We start from the raw sequence: 18,362 nt of genomic DNA, 5'->3' as shown, positions 1-18,362 counted from the left end.
GTAAAATATCCTGTCTGGTATTCATTACAGATGCCAGTGGAATGGACTTCCGTGCTATGTTAAAGAAGCGTAAATATGCAAAGTGGGGAAAAGACAAAGAAGAACCTGACTGGGGAGATCTAAAGGAAGTAGAAAAGGAAGTACCTAAACTAAAGAAAGTCGAAAAGGTAATGCTCCTGTTTCAAAACAGTGTATTTTATGCATACTCCCTGAACATATAAAATATGTATCTATTCCTTAATGTCTGTATCATGTTGATGAAGTTAACTGCTTTAGAGTCTTTGATTTGAAACTACAGAACTTACTAGAAATGATACAATCCATCTGAAAACTTACGTTTTTTTTAAAATACTTCTGTGTATCACTGTTTCCAAACTTGTCTAACTAATAAAATTGGCTTCAAAATATGACTATAAGCAGGGTTTGATACAAGAAGATACTGAATTACACAGATGATTTTATTTTTACAGTAAACATTGTCTACAAAAATATTTAACTCAGCCACAGGACTGTGTGTGTGTGTGTGTGTGTGTGTGTGTGTGTGTGTGTGTGTGTGTGTGGGTGTGTGTGTTGGTGTGCGCGCACACATGCACATGTATGTATACATATATGTGCAAGCACACATACTGATGATCATGATATGATTTTATTTGCCTCTTCTTCTCAATAGTAAGTAATCTTGATAAAATTTCAGATTCTTCTTTGGATTCTACATTCACAGTACAAATATATTACTTGTCAGTTGATGTGAGTGGTTGATTCCAGACTGATGAAGGGCAGACAGGGGAGACAGGTTGGTTTGAAGATGAGGAATCTGGGTGCATTGTAATCAAAGTGGATGGCCAAGAAGTGGCCAGAGTACCAGCTGCTAAGAAAGGCGTTTCATATTGGAGCTGGTTGAAGGTAGCTGATAATGGCTTAAAAGAGTTAATTGAACAGTACCTTTTCTTGTCACCTTCCCCTCACTTTATCTATTATTCAATGCAGTTTTATTTCTCAGATTGCCTTGTCCATTTGATTTGTAGCAAGAAAGAAATAAAGAAAGAAAAATTGTAAATAGCAAGTAAGGATGAGTCTCCAGCACTTGCTCAACAACTGATACTGGTGATAGTTATACTCACTCAGTGACAGCAATCACAATTATGCATATGTTGGAGCCCATCATCAAAATTATGCACTCCTAAATTGTCATACTATCATGAATATCATATCATATAAAGTGCTGCACCTTTGTATGCATTTAGCAGAATATCTTAAAAATTTCAGTTTCTGAAGTGTAGGTTTGGTATTACTCGTGTATAGATGCTGATCTGGGAAGCTTTTACTCTTCAGGGATATCATTCTTGACAGATGTGTGCATATTCTTGAACTAAGTTTTTCATGAAACTGATTGTGTAAGTTGGTCATCATAACTGCTTCACTGAATTACATATTTTTATGGAGCACATGCCAGCCTCTAAATATTATTTTTAGACATGTCATTGTGACTCACTCTGTTCAAGGAACAGGAACTAAGGATGAGATACTAGTGCTGATTATCAAATACGTATTGTACTATTGTGTTGTTTCTCTATTCAGACTGTATGCTTCAGTAACAATTTCAAGAAACATGTACTTTCCATTGTTAGCCATTCATATTTGAGTGCAATTTCTATTTTTAAAATAATAATATCAATGAGATTTTCTATTAGTCTCTGTGAACAGAAGTAATGTGTTACTAATCAGAGTCTGCAGGCATAATTAAATTATATTTACTTCCACTTATAAAGGACATCTCTGAAAGTTCATTTTTATCAATATGTCTGCAGATGATTTGAATGTTTTAAAATTTGTGTGCACTGAGTAGGTTTTAGCAATATAATGTGAGAAAAAGTTTTATGGTCAAACACTCACATCTACAGACACAGTGCGCAATGTATTCATCTGTATTACAATGAAAGTTATGACACTGACACTATGACACTGATTAGTGTAATGCTGATTGACAATATATTTTTTGCTTTGTATTCTGTTAAAACTTAAGACAGTTTTAAAATTAATGTTAGAAGACTTATAAGTCAGGGTTTCCCCTCATATTAACGTTGTTGATATTATTATGGATATAGAATGAGAATCCGTATACGAAAGTTTGTAAACGCGTGTGTGTGTGTGTGTGTGTGTATGTGTGGAGCGAATTCAAATGTGCCTCCAGTTAATCTGCAGATAATTACTAAATGTAGTACGAACAATAAAATAATGTGATTTTGTTTCTATGTTTAATTGTTACTGTTGCAACAAATGTTTGAAATTAATTTATTAAGATTAATAATTTTTTTTTAGTTTCAGTTTTCAGCGATGAGACTGTTTGGCCCAAATCAAGCTGTGAATTTACATTTATTGTGCCTCTAATTAAGTTGTACAAGAGTGTTATTCAGTTTCACTGTGGTATTGTCTTCAAGCCAATGTTCTTTTTCAAACTGATATGAATTCAATTAGTATTACATTATTTCTAGTACTGTGCCCCTTCAGTCTCTCTGTCGCTTTTTTCTTCTTCTCTGTGTGAGCAGCTGAAAATTTTATTATTATATTGTCTAGGATGAGGACTTAACTCAGTTGGTACGAGCTGGCAGGCGGCTGTCACTAGCTGAGCTAATTCCCGACTGGCCTACACTCCATTCCGTTGCTGTAAGAAGGGCAGAGGTCTGACGTTAAATCAGCCAAATATTTCTCTTATATTTTTGTTCTTCATTCCAGCTCTTCCTTTTTCTATGGGCGATGCTTCTTCATACTGTTTGGCTTTCTCTATTTTGCTAAGTAATTTTTCATTGTCTTCACTGTTAACATTCTGAAAATGATACTCTTCAGTTGCCATCATCTCTAATGTAAACAAAAATTTGTTGACTGTTTTCTAACCATTATTTTAAATATACGTATATTGCTGGAGGCTCATCTTTATTACTATGCTTCATATCATGATTGCTCTGGGAAATAATGAAATGAGATTAAAATGCATTGATCCATCATAATATATCCTTATTTTCCTACCCAGTCCATTACTAAGATTTATAATTGAACCTAATATAAAATTGTAACAAAATGATTAATTAATTGTAAAATTGTTGAAACACATTTAAATTCAATCAATAATTTGAGTGGCAAAAATATTTATATTCAGCATGTTATGCCAAATAAAAACCAGTTTTTAATAACAGCTTTCTTTAATGTCTATATAAATTTGCATGCTTGCAGTCTGTTCATAATGAGAACCACAAACTAATAGTGCAATAGAGCAAAATAAAGAGACTGATAGTATCTCTATAATATTTGATGATATCAGAATATCAACAGAATTTTGGGTGCAAACTCAGAATGATAATTTTCACCCAACTAAACATTAAAATTACAAAACTCAATGTGGATGTAATCGGCTCACATAATGATGAAAATGGCATTTCTGGCATAAAAATTACGTAATGCTGTATATGGTAGTAACACAAATATTGAAGCTGACAGACATTTTCTTTTTTATGTACTTTTCTCATTTTCCTCAGCTTTTAGCTTTTGATTTCTATTAAACACAATGTGGTGTGTGGGTATCCATTCATAGTGTTTCATTATGAGAAGACTGCACTATAAAACACATATTTAAAAGAAAACAAGCAGAAAACAATAAATTAAACCTACAGAGTGTGAATTACTTTTGCTTATAAATGTGTTTTACAAGAAGTACTCAGTTTATCAACACTAGCAATGTTTAAGTGTTGATCCCATATAAATTGTGATTGGTTGCTAAAACACTTTTCATCGTAATATAGTTCTTAGATGTGATGAACGGCTTCTGTGGACCTCCAATATGATCTGATACAGGTTCACTTTATTTATTGTTTGATATTCATACAATAAAGTTGTGTGTGTTGTAGTAAAATATTCACATGATATATGACATTTGACTGTTTATTAAAACCACTTCAAATTCTTGCACTCAGTTATCATGCACTGTTGTGCATTGAGTTAACAGTATTTTTTAATTCTTGGATCTTTTTATCTGCAGTAGATCATATTCATATAAACCTCCTCAATACTTTCAACAACAGACCCCAAATTTCAAGTGAAGTGAAAAAAAATAGCATTGCATTTGTAAATTCACACTCTGCTTGGGTGGTGAGTAAATTAAATCACTTATTTTAAAGAGCAATGAATTAAACATCATTTGTATTTGCACCAAATGCCCTCAGGATGTATTTGACATAAGAAGACGGCCATCTCTTCAAGATCTAATAACAGATTGGCCTAAACTACAATTGGTGGACAAAGAATTACTCAAGGTTCGCATAGCACTTCTCCTTTGTATGTACTTTACATTTAATTCTTATGGCCTAAAAATGTTCTAAATTTATTTTCTAAAATATTACTTTTAACTGTATAATGTAAAACTGTAGGCCATTGCCCCAGTTCCCTATCCTGATACATACATGTCTAAATGAGTTTTATAAGTTACAGTGCACCATTTGGAAACAGCAAGAGCAAACTGCTTTTCTAACCTCCAGCAACTTCAGTTTTTCTTCGCTTTTCTTTACTTTTCTGCTTATTTAACAGATTTTCTTTATTTGTTCTTAGCTTTTTAGATGTTAAGTATTTTCTCTCTTGGCATGAGATAGAAAAATACTAAACTAAATAACTTCATTCAGTAATAGAGGATATATTACATTTTATGGAGATTCATTTCTTGTGTATCATTCCTCATTAAGTTTTCATGTAGCTTTGAGAAAAATTTTTGATTATCCAGTGCTGTCAATAGTGTTGTTATTGTTTTCCTCACGCTTCAGTCCACTGCCATCAATCATCAGTTAAATACATCATTGTGCAATGGAGGTTGTCTGCTATTATAAATGTTTCATTCACCACTTTTGGCCCATTTTCACCCCATGCTCATTATCAAGTGTTATATATATGCTAATAGATGAGTCTCCATGCAGTCATAAATAAAACAAATGCCAAGACATGTCCAAGTGCATTGTTTACTGGTACCAAGTATTTAACAAATAACTGACCAGTAAAAAGAAAAAAAGAATTTTATGGCATATTCTGGGACACCCCAAGGTGTAGATTCAGCTGCTTAATTGGTGACAGTTTTCTTCCTCCATATACAATAGCCGATTTTCTAAAGGTGTGTGGGAGTTAGATTTTCAATGTATCTGTTGAGTGCAAGTGATTGTAATAAATGTGCCTATAGTATGGTGTCCTGTTTGTGGTGCATGATGATGAGAAATGGGAGAGGGTAAAACCCAGTGCTTGTGCATAGCCCACTCCTCTCAAATAGCACCAAGCGTATGTTCCCATCAGATAGTCGCCAACAACCCCTACCAGTAGGCCTATGGTTAGAAGGAAACCAGTATTATGTAGCGATGCTTGCAAAATTATATTGCGTGTGATTGAATGCTGCGAAAGGGAAAGGGAGCAGAAAAAATTGCTTCACCCCATTTACAAATCTTCAGTGAGAGCTGCTACATACACAGGACAAAGCATGCGTAGCACTGGAAGATTCAAACAGTTTTCCAAGAATCATCCTGGCATATCACCACAAACGCCTGGCAAGAAAAGGTGAGTTTCCATTTCAGATATTTTGTTTGCGATCACTTTGAAGGAATCACCAAAATTTCATCGCAATCGGATGAATGGTTTGGGAACGAACAGAGGGCAGACATACATACATTCATTTTTATATATAGAGATTGACAGTTACGTTATACTATATGACCTGTTTAAGGATATTTAAATTTTATAATTACTAGTTTCACATTGCGGGGAATGAAATAAAATGAAAAACAAATTGCGAGTAGTGGGAATCGAACGCGTGACAAGCCTTTACCTAATCAATTGTGCTACGCATAAAATGATGACCTAACTGTAGAAACAGTGCCCATTACTGTTTTCGGGCATTCGAACAACTCACCAAAGTTTCATTGCAATCGGATGAATGGTTTGTGAGCGCATAGTAGACAAACATACATGCATTCATTTTTATATATACAGATTTTAATGTACATGACGATTTCAGTTCCGTTTATGAACAACATTTAAAGCGAGTTTTACTTCCAAGCCTTTTGTCTGCTTTCGTGTAAGCATGACGCGCAATTTGTAGTGCCAGCACTGCAACTGCTAGGCGTGCCTTGTCCCCCCCAACGGCTCCTCTCCCCTCGCCAGCCAATGCTTGCTTCCTCCTCTCCCCGCACCCCCCCTCACAACTCTGCCGTCTTACAGTTAACACACTGTATGTGCAGATCAGTATGAAAACAAGTATGGACATACTAATCTGTGATGTATTATTTACAGGTTTCATGATGCATTTGGACATGCCTCTGCATTTTCTTTTTTATTTGTGGCTTTATGAATTATGTTCTACTAGCTTATATATGCTCATAGGCACATGACACTTGACAGTGACCATGTGATTGAAACTAGCCAGTAGTGAAAAGTAAAACTTTGATTCAAATAACAGGCAGTCTCAGCAGAATCATGGTATCTTTTAATTGATGCTTTTCTTGTTGAGCAAGTGGATGTCTGTTGTAAGTTTAGTGACATGTCTTGTGGTATGTCATTGCTTTTTGAAAGAGCTATTGGGTAATGGCCTTGTTATAGAATTTCATTCTCCATATACCTCAAAGGAAAAGAGTCATGTATTAGAATAGTACTTTGTGTATTTGTCAAAAAATGTATGGTGCGAAATTAAGACAATGATTGCCATTGTTTGTCAGAAGGAAAAAAGCAAATGTGTCAGACATTTTTTTCTGTCATTAATAATCATGTATAGTTATGAAAGACATGCAGGATTATGTATTTAAGTACCAGGTGCTCATAGCAAATGAATTTGATGGAATTGTTTATGTAATAATAGAATCAAGCCATCATGCACTATTGTGCTTATTTTTCCCTTTTTATTATAGATATACACCCTACTTCCTCATGACTGCTGACAATGTAAACACAGAATTATTATTTATTCATATTTGATTCAGATCAGTGCACATTCTTAAATGAAGTGATTCGTGTTCAAACTATGGCTGGCTACAAACATAATTGGTAACTATTCAGTATATGGTGCAGTTTACTTTGTATCAATATTTCTGTCCCATTCCATTCATTTATGGAGCGATTGTCTTTATATCTCAACATATATTATAATTTCTTGTATCTTATGCCCATGATCGCTGCATGAGATATATAATGGTGACAGGAGAATTATTCCACAATTTTCCGTGAATACCAGTTCTCTAAATTATCCAAACAGGGTTTCATGAGTATACCAATATCTTTTGTCCAAATATTCCCATGTAAGCACCCGGAATATGTATGCTATGCTTTCATATTGACCATAGTGACCTGTTAAGATCCCAACTTAATGCCTCTAAACTCATTTGATGGCTTGTGTCACGCTTAGTTGATAAGGACACCAGTTTCTCCAGAAATACTTTGGAATTGGTCTGAATAGCATGTTGTATGCTATCTGTTTTACATGTGGACCACATTTTCTTAGAAGCCTTGCAACAAAGCTCATGTATGTCATTCACATTCCTTTTTACTAGTTTATCATGTTCATCATATTTCACGTCACTGAACAATCAGATTGGCTACTATCTTCAAGATATTATGTGAAAAAATGAGCTGTTTTTTATAAGAGTGATTTTTGTGATCCTGTGATGCTTCCTTCACAGCAGCTACTTTTCCTCCAAGATTATCATGATGTTTGAAATCAGAGTATACTCTATGATTCTGCAACAGGGATATTGGTCTGCAAGTCTGTGTACCCTACCATTTACCATTTAAATTAACAACAGTAATCTGCTTTATTTTCAAATTACATGGGACTGTTTGGTGCACAAGTGATTCTGGATAAATATGAGCTAGGAAAGAAGCTAATTGTATAATTATTCAGTGTATAATCTAATAGGAATTCTGTGACTGCCTTGTGTGGCATTCACTTGCCAGCTAACATTCCCATGTCTCAATAAACGATCATGATGATTTGGCACATCGTAGAGGGGGCAAAATAGTGCAATTTGTATTTTTTTCTTTGTGCCCAATTTCACTTTTGAGGAGTGAAAAACACCTCTAAAAATGATTTGGCTTTGTTAGTTTAGAGGGAATATCTTCGAAATGATGATGTAAAAAATGTTTTTCACATCAAAGTAGATATTTAATTAATGTTCTTGAAACCTGTATAAACAACTTTTGTAATACTTCACAATTTTGCAAAGTACCCCAACATCATTAATTAATTTTGAAAAATGAATACTTTTGTTACAACATAAATTAAAGAAGCTTTTAAGCCACATACATCCCTGTGTAATAAAGCTGGTTTGTAAAATACCATTATTGGAAAGTAAGCTATAAATATTGTGCTGTTGAAGTATTTTCAACATACCTAATTAAAATAGCTAAACATTCATTACTACTGTAATTATTAATTTTACTTATGTTTGTTTTATGTTGTAAATGATTATTTTACATTTTTTATATTTTTTTTAGTTAACCATTTCACATATGTGTATTTTGTTACCTGAAAATTACAGCAACTCATTATTATGATAGAAAATAATTACAGTAATGATAATCTGGAAGGAAATGCTGAAAACACTGTGTTTTGTTACACCGTGCATATAAAATGAACAAAATTTCTTCACATAATATACACAACAGAGAACACAATATAAAACAAAATTCAGCAGGATTTCAAATTATCATGGGTGATCCTTTAAATATCCTGCTTTGTGTCAGATGTCTTTCAGTACATTGGTAAGCATTAGCAAAGAGAAGTGATTATGTACTAGTGATTGCAGCTTGATTGCATTGTTTCTCAAGTGGACATTGGCATCATAATCATTCAAGAGAACTGGATCTGAAAATTTTCTCACAAAGTTCTCCCAACATCGAGAGCCATATACATCCCACAGCTGTACCTGTGCCATTGAGCCCTTTGAGATCATCAGATGAATAAGTTCCTTATCCTGAGGTATGATGCTTTATGCTTTAAACAGTTCTTTCACATCAACCACTGCAAGAATGTAACTATAATACAGATATTTCTCCCTTGCTGGGAAAGAAACATCTTTAAAATATCTTTTAACCTGGTCAGATGTTTATCTACCAGATTTTGATAATGTCACAAGGACATTCTGGATTTCAAAAATAGTGGTCCAAACTCACCATTAGTTTCCTTTACAACTATGAAAAGGTGGGTGGTAGGTGTGCACAAAACTGTTTCTAACATTTTACCCGAGGACAAGAGACTTCTCATGATCCCAAAGGGCATGACTCAGATACAGCTGTGGAATGTATATAGCTTTTGATGTTGGAAGAACTCTGTGAGAAAATTTTCAGATCTAGTTCTGTTGAATGATTATGATGCCAATCTCCACTTGAGAAACAATACAATCAAGCTGCAACCACTAGTACATAATCAGTTTTCCTTTCCAAAGCTTAACAATGTACTGAAACATGCCTGATACAAATTAGGATATTCAGAGGACCATCTGTGACAGTTTGAAATCCTGCTGAATTTTGCTTTATATTGGCTTCTTTGTCAAGTATTTTACATGAAGAAATTTCATTCATTTTATGCACATGGTGTAAAAAAACACTATGTTTTAAGCAGTTACTTACCGATTATCATTACTGCAATTATTTTCTATCTAAGTAATTAGTTACTTATTATTTTCAAATGACATAATACGCAAATGTGACATGGTTTTAAAAAAAGAATGTAAAAAGTAAAATAACAATTTAAAACATAAAACAAATAAGTGAAATAAATAATTAGAACAGTAATGAATGTTTAGCTGCTTAAATTAGGTATGTTGAAAACTCTCCAACAGTGCAATGTGTACAGCTTATTCTCCAAAAATGCTGTTTCAGAAACAACCTGTATTACGCAGGAGATATGTGCCTTGAAAGCTTGTTTAATTTAATTGTAACAGAAGTTTTCATTTTTCAAAAGTAATTAATGGTGGTGGGGTGTTTTGCAAAATTTCAAATGATTAAATATGTTGATTATACAGTTTTCAAGAATGTTAATTACATGTCATCTCATATATCGAAAACACATTTTTTATATACTATCATTTTGAAATGTTCCCTCTAAACCAATAAAGCCAAATTACCTTCCAGGGCTTGTTTTACACCTTAAAAGTGAAATTAAGCACAAAAAAAATGTATTGCACTATTTTGCCCCTTCTACCTGCCCACCAAGTTGCATCAAGATTGTTTATTGACACTCGGGAAGTTGCCTTGTTGGAGTAGTGTTCATTGTTTGTCAGCAGTGGCCAGGTAGTTGGATTTTATGGTGTAAATCCATTTCTTAATTTCCAAGTTTAGTTATTTTGAGGAAGCAATGATTTACAGCTTGTAAAAATTGTTGAAAAATCATGGATGTGCACAACTGTATTAATCAATTTACGACACAGTGAGGTTTGATTATAAACAGACCATCTTCAGGTGTATTGTGACACCACAGTCAGATATGTTACAAACTGTAATCACTATCAAAGTTTGTGTTACAAACCAACACTTCAATTCAACTATAAGTCAGGAACACATATAATGTGCAGTAAATCTGTGGTGATTTAAAATGTCTGAAAGATTTAAACTTGAAAGAAAACACAAACTGTAGGCAGAACAAAAGATAAGATGATAAAAAAGGAAGGGAATAACTAATTAATGTTATACCAGTAAAGAAAAAGAGTGTTAAATTGTGGAGGTATTTGCCCACAGCGTAATTTTTTAAGTGTTTAGAAAAGTGACCATGTCGCATAAGCAGGAATAAAATAAATGCTGTCTAGCGCACCACCAATTTGGTGGCTGTTTGTGGAACTTTGTTGAGAAAGATCCAATGAATTCTACTGGGTGTTCCAAAATGATCTTTGCAGTTTTTATTCCAGAAATGGGGATAGGTAGAAAGTTATGGCTCATGGCATAATGTTCACACACACATACAGTTTTATCAGCTGTTTCACAGAGTTGATTATGTACTCCATCTGTAACATGCGGGCTATGTAAATGATATTCCAGTTCCTCTCATGTTTGGCCTAGCATGTCCTCTTTGACATGTGCAGTTGCTGCACTACTGTGAGCTCACAGCTCCTGCAGGTCCTGCACAGGGTCCAGTAGACAGCATCCTTCACCAACATTCTAACAGGGTTACTGCTGGTGACTTTGGGGACCAGGGATTGGGTCCCTCTCCGCCAGCCCAATGACCTGAAATTATGTCATCCAAGTCTTCCTAATGGCCAAGGCCTAGTGAGGAGTGGTACTTTCTTGCTGCAGTATGAAATCACGTTGCAGTACTTCGACATGTGGAAATTCAAACTATTTGAATATGTCCAGATAAACAGTCAAGATTACTGAAGCCTTTGCAAAGAAAAACAATACCACCATATGGTCATGAAGAAGGTCACACCACATATTTACCTGCAAACTGTCAAAAATATGTATCAGAGACAATAATACCATAGTCTAGGACTGTGGCTCCAGGAGCAAGTTGTGCAAACTTTTTTATAGTATTTATAGTCATGCCAGATTTTGTATGTGAACTCTGAAGAAGCTAACAAATGGTTGCAGCTCTTCAGGCTGTGAGATTCAGAAACATTGTCATCTGCATTTGCATATGTTACCTAGGAGAATTTGCTCAGTCTTTTTGAGCTAACTATGACATGAAAAAAAAAATCAAACTGATACCTAATTTAAAAATTGCTCTTGTATGTGGGTGTCCACCTCTGTAACTGAGTGGTCAGAGTAGCTGACTGCCACACAGAAAACCTGAGCTCAGTTTCTGATACTGACAGAGATTTTTCCATGATGAGAGGAATGGTACAGGGTGCAGTCAGCCTCGTGAGGCTGACTGAGAAGCTATTTAGCTGATTAGTAGTGATTACAATGTCAATAAAGCCAACAGTGACCAGGAGAGCAGTGTGCTGACCTCATGCCCCTCCTTACTGCATCCAGTGACACCATTGGCAGAAGAAGACACAGCTGATAGTGAGGCCTGATAGTTCCTTCAGGGACCAGAACATGAAACTTCACCAGCCTTACCTGGTATGTGGATGTTGTTTCGTGGATTATGCTTTTCATGTACAGATCAAAAAGTATAGGTACATGCACACAACCTTGTTTAAAGCTTTTTGCAGTTGGAAACTTCTCCAAAAGGTCACTATGATACAGAATATTGTGAATCTATTGAATTAGTTTTAAAAAATATCCAAAGCTGCAAGGTGCCTTTAAACCAGCTGTATAGTATCTTTACTGTTGGTATAAAACGTCCTGTTTGCATCATGTAAAACTAATAATATGGGTTTTAGTTGTTCTTCACATTTCTCTTGCTGCTGTGTAACACACATCATGTCACTGCCACCATTGGAGAAGTGAAATACCCATTTAGATTTAGGAAGTATTACCTCCAGCACAGGATGAGGCTTGTTCAGCAGAATTGTAGTACAGATTTTTCATATGAAGAAATACTGAGATATTGTACAAAAATTGTCACAAAAGCTGTGTTAATTTTACAGATGCTGTGTGCAATGGTAACTGATAAATTAGATAGGTATACATGGCATGATCACAAAAAAAGAACTTCAGGTATAATGAGGTATATATACATAACTGTTACTTAAGCAAACTATTCAGGGGTTTTTGGTCAGTAAGGATTCTGCAAAATGTATAGATACATGTACGAGATTTATTACACTGAGTAGTACATGTAGTAGGCAGCTGGCAGAAAACAAAAGTTTTGTGGCTGCATAATGCATATCCAGAGTCACTAATTCTTTCTTTACTGTACTGCAGTGATACTCCATATACTGACAACATGCCTATTAATTTTTTGCACTAAAATTTCCATCTCATCTTCATAAAATACATTGCCTGCCAAAAAGAGTAAAGCACCCAAAAAATATAGTCTGATGTCAAAGTAACTACATAGGCACACACACAATCGCCAGTTATGTAAATGATTTAAGAGTTCCAGTTCTCTGTGATGGGCAGAATGGCAACAAGAATGCATTATTGTTAACATGTTTAGTTTTATTGCCAAGCCTGGTAGGGTATGTATTGAGCATAAAGAGAATCAGATGTTGAAATGTTGAGTAATCACTGTGAAGGACATGGATATGTCATGTATTCATGTGAGACAGCATTACCAACACCTGAAAGTGTATTAAAGGGACTTCATTGTAAGTCTTCATTTGGCCAGCTGGTCAAATTGTCCAGTATGCAAATTTGTGGGGCATTCATATGTGGAAGTGGCTCACTATTGAACTGCATGAAAATGTGAGGGCAGGCATACTCATTGTTAAGGTTCCAGTCAACCATGTCTGACCACCACAGGGAAGGAGTGCCGTATTGTTCACCAAGCACAGTGTTACCACTTCACATCTGTGGTTACCATACAAGAAGAAGTAACAGAATCCCTGCAACATTCTTCATGATTCTGCACCATTAGTTGAAGAATAGTAGCAGCCATACTAAGCAGTTATGGTCCTAAGTGTTTGGTGCTGCTAACACCACAAGACAAATGGCTGCTTTTGGAGTGGTGCTGTCACCAGGACTACTGTTGAATGGCATTGCATTACGTTAGTGGTGAATCATGGTTCTGCACTTCCTCAGATGAACATTGTCAGCCAGTACAGTGGTAAACTATGGAGAGATTCCATTCTTCCAGTATTTTGGAGAGGCACAGTGATGTTACTCCTGTCAACATTATGTGGGAAGCCATCAGGTATGACTTCAAGTCACAGCTGCAAATGATTGAGGGAACTCAGATGGCACAATGATATGTCACGGACATCCTGCATCCTCATGTTACCTCTCACTCGACTGTATTGTGGTGCCATTTTTTAACAGAACAATGCTCATTCAAATGTGGCACATGCTTTATGAATTGGCTGCATAATGTTGAGCTCCTCCTGTGGCCAGCAAGATCTCCAGGTCTCTCTCCAATAGAGCTTGTTTGTCAACTCCATCCCAGTGGCAGTATCCATGATACCAAGGATCAGTTAAAACATCTGTGGGCCCACTTGCCTCAGGAGATGATACAACAGCTTTATGGTATCCTTCTAAACACAATTAGTCCATCCATTGAAGCCAGAGGGGATGAAACTGAATACTGATAAGTGGGCTCATATTGTCAAGTTCTTTATAAATTTGATGGATTTTGCAGTCACTGAAATAACATCACATACCCTCTCAACCTGTAAAGTTTCATTTCTTTTCTTCCTTCCCTTCTGGCTGCTTCAGTTTTTTTTGTCAGGTCATGTATTTATCTGCAATTTATGAACAAAGTAATTTTGACAAATGTATTGCAGTACATTGTCAGTAACAATTTTGTGGATCATTGTATCATGAGAGTGGCCTTTTCAGGTTTTACTGTTACCTCTTTCGTATCTTGAGACGTAGAAAGAGAAAACATGCACTCTTGTGATAGGGTATTCACTTAATTTTGAGTTCAGGATGCAGATTTGTCATACATAATTAATCATAATCTAATTTTGAGGTAAATTCAATGTGTTACACAGTGAATGCCAGGAAAGTAGTTACTCTTTGAAAGCACTGTGTTCACATCCATCACAGGATTGACAGCATTATCTTCACTCTCATAGTTGAGTTCGAGAGAGATCCATGGCCCTGTTCAGTTCACTTTTTTGACTCATGGACTGTAAGATGAGAATGTTTATATTTTACTTGTACCTTAAAAAAGTTTGAAAGAATGTAGTGGAACCATAATGCTGTTTATCTATGTTTCTACCTAATGTAGATTTTAGTAACATCCTGGCATATATATCAATAATGTAGCAACACAACTCAAGCTCTGCATTATCTTGCTCATCACTTGAATTTCATTTCCTGAAAATTGGTGGATAATTAAACCACCTAATAAATAGAATCAACCCTGAATATTCCATGCCAGAAATAAGATTATGAAAGAAAATTCATAATATGGTGTCAAGTATTAATAGAATAGAGACTATTTTATGATGGAAAATTCATAATGTGGTGTCAAGTTAGCAACAGTGGGAGAAATCTCTGTGGTTGCTTGTTTACAAAGTGTTAAATAATGACATGGCTCTAATTCCTTATGTGATATGTTGGGTATTACACTCAGATATCAGGTCTATAGAGATAAATAATTACATTCTTTCACATTTTTGGTTGTGGAATGTACCACAAGACATGAATTAAACAATAACAGCACATACATCATATGTATTGTTCCTGGTACCAATACAAGTAGAAAGCATTAACAAATTATAAATGCATGGCTGAATTGAAGCTTTCTACTTGCAAAAAAAGAACAACATTTTATTGTTTTCATATATACTTGCAGTCATATTTGCCTTCTGCTCTTAAAATTCATCAGTGAAAAGGAGTTTGTCATGCTTTATTTGCCAGTTAAGTTCATTTTAATGAACAATGGAATTTAAGTTGGGACTTTGATACCCAGCACAAATTTTTGCACATTTTAGCCAATAAAGTGGACAATTGCCACAAAATAAATGATAATCAAAAATTGTGGCTTGAATATGAACAGTGGAATGAGTAAGGTCCATGAGTCCTCAAATAGCAGTGAAGCTGAGTAGCCAAGAGGACTTTAAAGAAATTAAAGATTATAGCTCAGCTTTTGAACTTGTGTCCTACTACAGTGTGCAGACACACACACACACACACACACACACACACACACACACACACACACACACAACAATCCTGTTACCGTGGCACAAATAAAGCTTGTTGAATGTAGTGCCACATTAATTGCACTAACTGTATCAAAACCAATCAATCATCACTGTCATATCATCAGTGTGCTAGAAGAGAGGGAAGAACATAGGTTTAAAATCTGGGCTACAATGCAGAACTTTCTTTTCATGTTCTTACAAGCTGCTCAGTTTCCCCACGCTGTTTTGAGTGGTTGGCATAACTCATTCCAGTTTTTGAAACTAGATCTGTTACACAAAATGTATTGTAGAATTGGAAGCACATTGGCTACATCATTGTAGTTTCCAAATTTGTAATTGGAACTAATGTTGCAAGTATAATAACACTCAACAATAAATAGAAATTCACATTATTAAAGTGTTTGTTTTCCATCCCTATCTTGATACAAGGTCACATTATTAATGAGTATAAAAATACACAATTTTAAAGCCTGGAATTAATTTTCTATATTCATCTTCTTGTATATCATCTGGAATTTTCTGATCTGCTCAGTTTGAAACTCATATGCTGATCTTGTCATTTTTATTCTGTCTTCAACTAATTATTTATAATCTGAATACTTCCTATTTGTAGGAGATTTTTTTACACAAATTTTATTTTGAATATAGATGTTTCAGTCTCTGATTACCACAAAACACTAATCAAACTAACAGTATAATTTTGGAACAATTGCATGTTTCATAACAAAAAAAGTGAAAACTTTCTCCATATGACATTTTAATAAAGGCACTTTGGAATCTGTCCTCACGTCTTTGCATGAGAAACATCTGTTAGATGTGTGAATTATTCACAAGAAAACTTTGTGTTTTAGAATAATGAGAGGGTAGTCAAACAGCCATCGCGCCGCCGCTCCCTAGCTGAGTTGATCCCTGATTGGCCAGTGCTTCACCATTTTCAGAAGAAGGAGGTTGGACTAATATGTGCTGAAATTTCTGTTCTGTCGATTTCTGTTCTTCTTGAAACTGCTGATCTTCAGTTTGACTTTCTCTTGATTCTTGTGCAGCAACTGCTGCTGTAAACTTTCTTTTTTATATTTATGTTTCTAGCTTTCCTGTGGTCATATAACAACTACTTCTTGCCTTCATGTATTGTCCCTATTTCTTTTTTATATGTGTTGTCTCTATTGCTTGTACATTTTATGTCTTAGAATTATATACGCTCCATAATACGAGTACAGTTGCTAGTGTTTGTGTGTAATGAATGTATAATCTAGATCTGTGTCTCATTTATGAACTATAATGAAGTTCTTTAAAGAAAGTGTCATGTTTCGTGCTGGCCACAGTGAAACAGATCTAACATAACATATAAATGAGGTCTGAAGTTTTTTCCTTCTGTCTTTCTCTGATCTCCTCTTTGTCTGTTTGTTAGAGCTTTCTATTAATTAATTTTTCCAATTCTGACAGCTAATGAACTCTCTTCTCAGCTGAATTGTAGCTAAGTGTTTGAATGCTCCATACAACAGACAGAGAAATAATTTATTTAGAAAGAATAACTGTATTCATGTATGATCAATATCTTGTCAGCAGGTGTAGCTGTGTTGTTCACTTATACTGTGTAAGCTAATGTGTTATCTCTTCTAATAGTGGAGAAGGATGAAATAGTCAATACAGCAATATACATCGAAGACTTAATATATCTATTCTCTAATAGGTACCATCTAAAGATCTCTTTTCATATACTGCTCTTAAATGAGTAGTTTTTCTTCTTTCTGCCTTGTATTTTCACATCTTTTTTGTTATGATGTGCAAGTGTATCAGAAGTAAAATAAATTCACTCATAATATGTTGTAGGAGAGCTGGAATTCTCAGTGTAGAATAAAGTGGATGATCCCTCTATACTTTATAGGGGGGTGTATCTATAGTCAAAGGTTGGGGAATCTTACAAATATTTAAAATATAGGAAAATAACATAAAGAATAACTAGGCAAGACTATTATTGTGTTGGATACTGGAAAGCTTATTCCATTTTGGTCTCTTAACATAATGCTATATGTAAAAAAAATCACATAATGTGGATGTTTTTATTTTCATCAAGAACGAGGCCATACTTTCACTTGCTGAAGTTGTCTCTTTATGATCCACGTTGCTGATGTTATTGTGGTATTAACAACAGGAGGAAGTAAACAGATCATTCACAAAAATACAGTTGACACAAATTGAATGTGAACAGACTTACAGCAAAACAAAAGTCTTATATTTATCAAGCAACCTAAATTAGTCATTTTCTTGATTAATATAAATTATCATCAGCACAAAGTCAAATGAAGGTATGACTGTCTAACATTTGCGTCTGAAGAATATTCCATTTGGAGCATGACTATAATCTGTGGTCAGAGAGAACACTGATACAAAATGGAACACATAAGAAAAATTCACATGAATAAGTATAAGAAAGCACAGTGCAATTGAAGAACAGCAATTGGGCAACAAAAATAATTGCTTGAGGGTGTGGATCACAAAAGCTACATTACATGTATCTAGATAGTAAGGTTTCTGAGGGCAAGCTGTGGGGTTGCCTTAAATACCACAAAAAATTTTCGTAACTGATGAGAAGGCTTCTTTGCCCAGACATTTGGTGTTCTAGTGAGTGAAAGGATGAAATTATTATATCATATAAGTTGA

General features: G+C 34.9%; 1 protein-coding gene across 12 annotated transcripts in view; it reads left to right on the top strand.

Annotated features, from left to right (window-relative positions):
* Window positions 1-18,362, top strand: part of LOC124555505 (twitchin) — a 367,233-nt gene that overhangs the window by 97,017 nt on the left and 251,854 nt on the right. For all 12 annotated transcript variants that reach the window (XM_047129451.1, XM_047129441.1, XM_047129452.1 and 9 more), the window contains one exon: window positions 31-167. In XM_047129451.1, coding sequence (XP_046985407.1) covers window positions 31-167 — 137 coding nt within the window. The remainder of the gene's footprint in view (window positions 1-30; window positions 168-18,362) is intronic.

Source organism: Schistocerca americana, chromosome X, assembly GCF_021461395.2.
Source record: "Schistocerca americana isolate TAMUIC-IGC-003095 chromosome X, iqSchAmer2.1, whole genome shotgun sequence".
In the NCBI taxonomy this organism is placed as follows: domain Eukaryota; kingdom Metazoa; phylum Arthropoda; class Insecta; order Orthoptera; family Acrididae; genus Schistocerca; species Schistocerca americana.
Note: the sequence above shows the minus strand (reverse complement) of the source record. Positions and strands in the feature narration are given on the sequence as shown.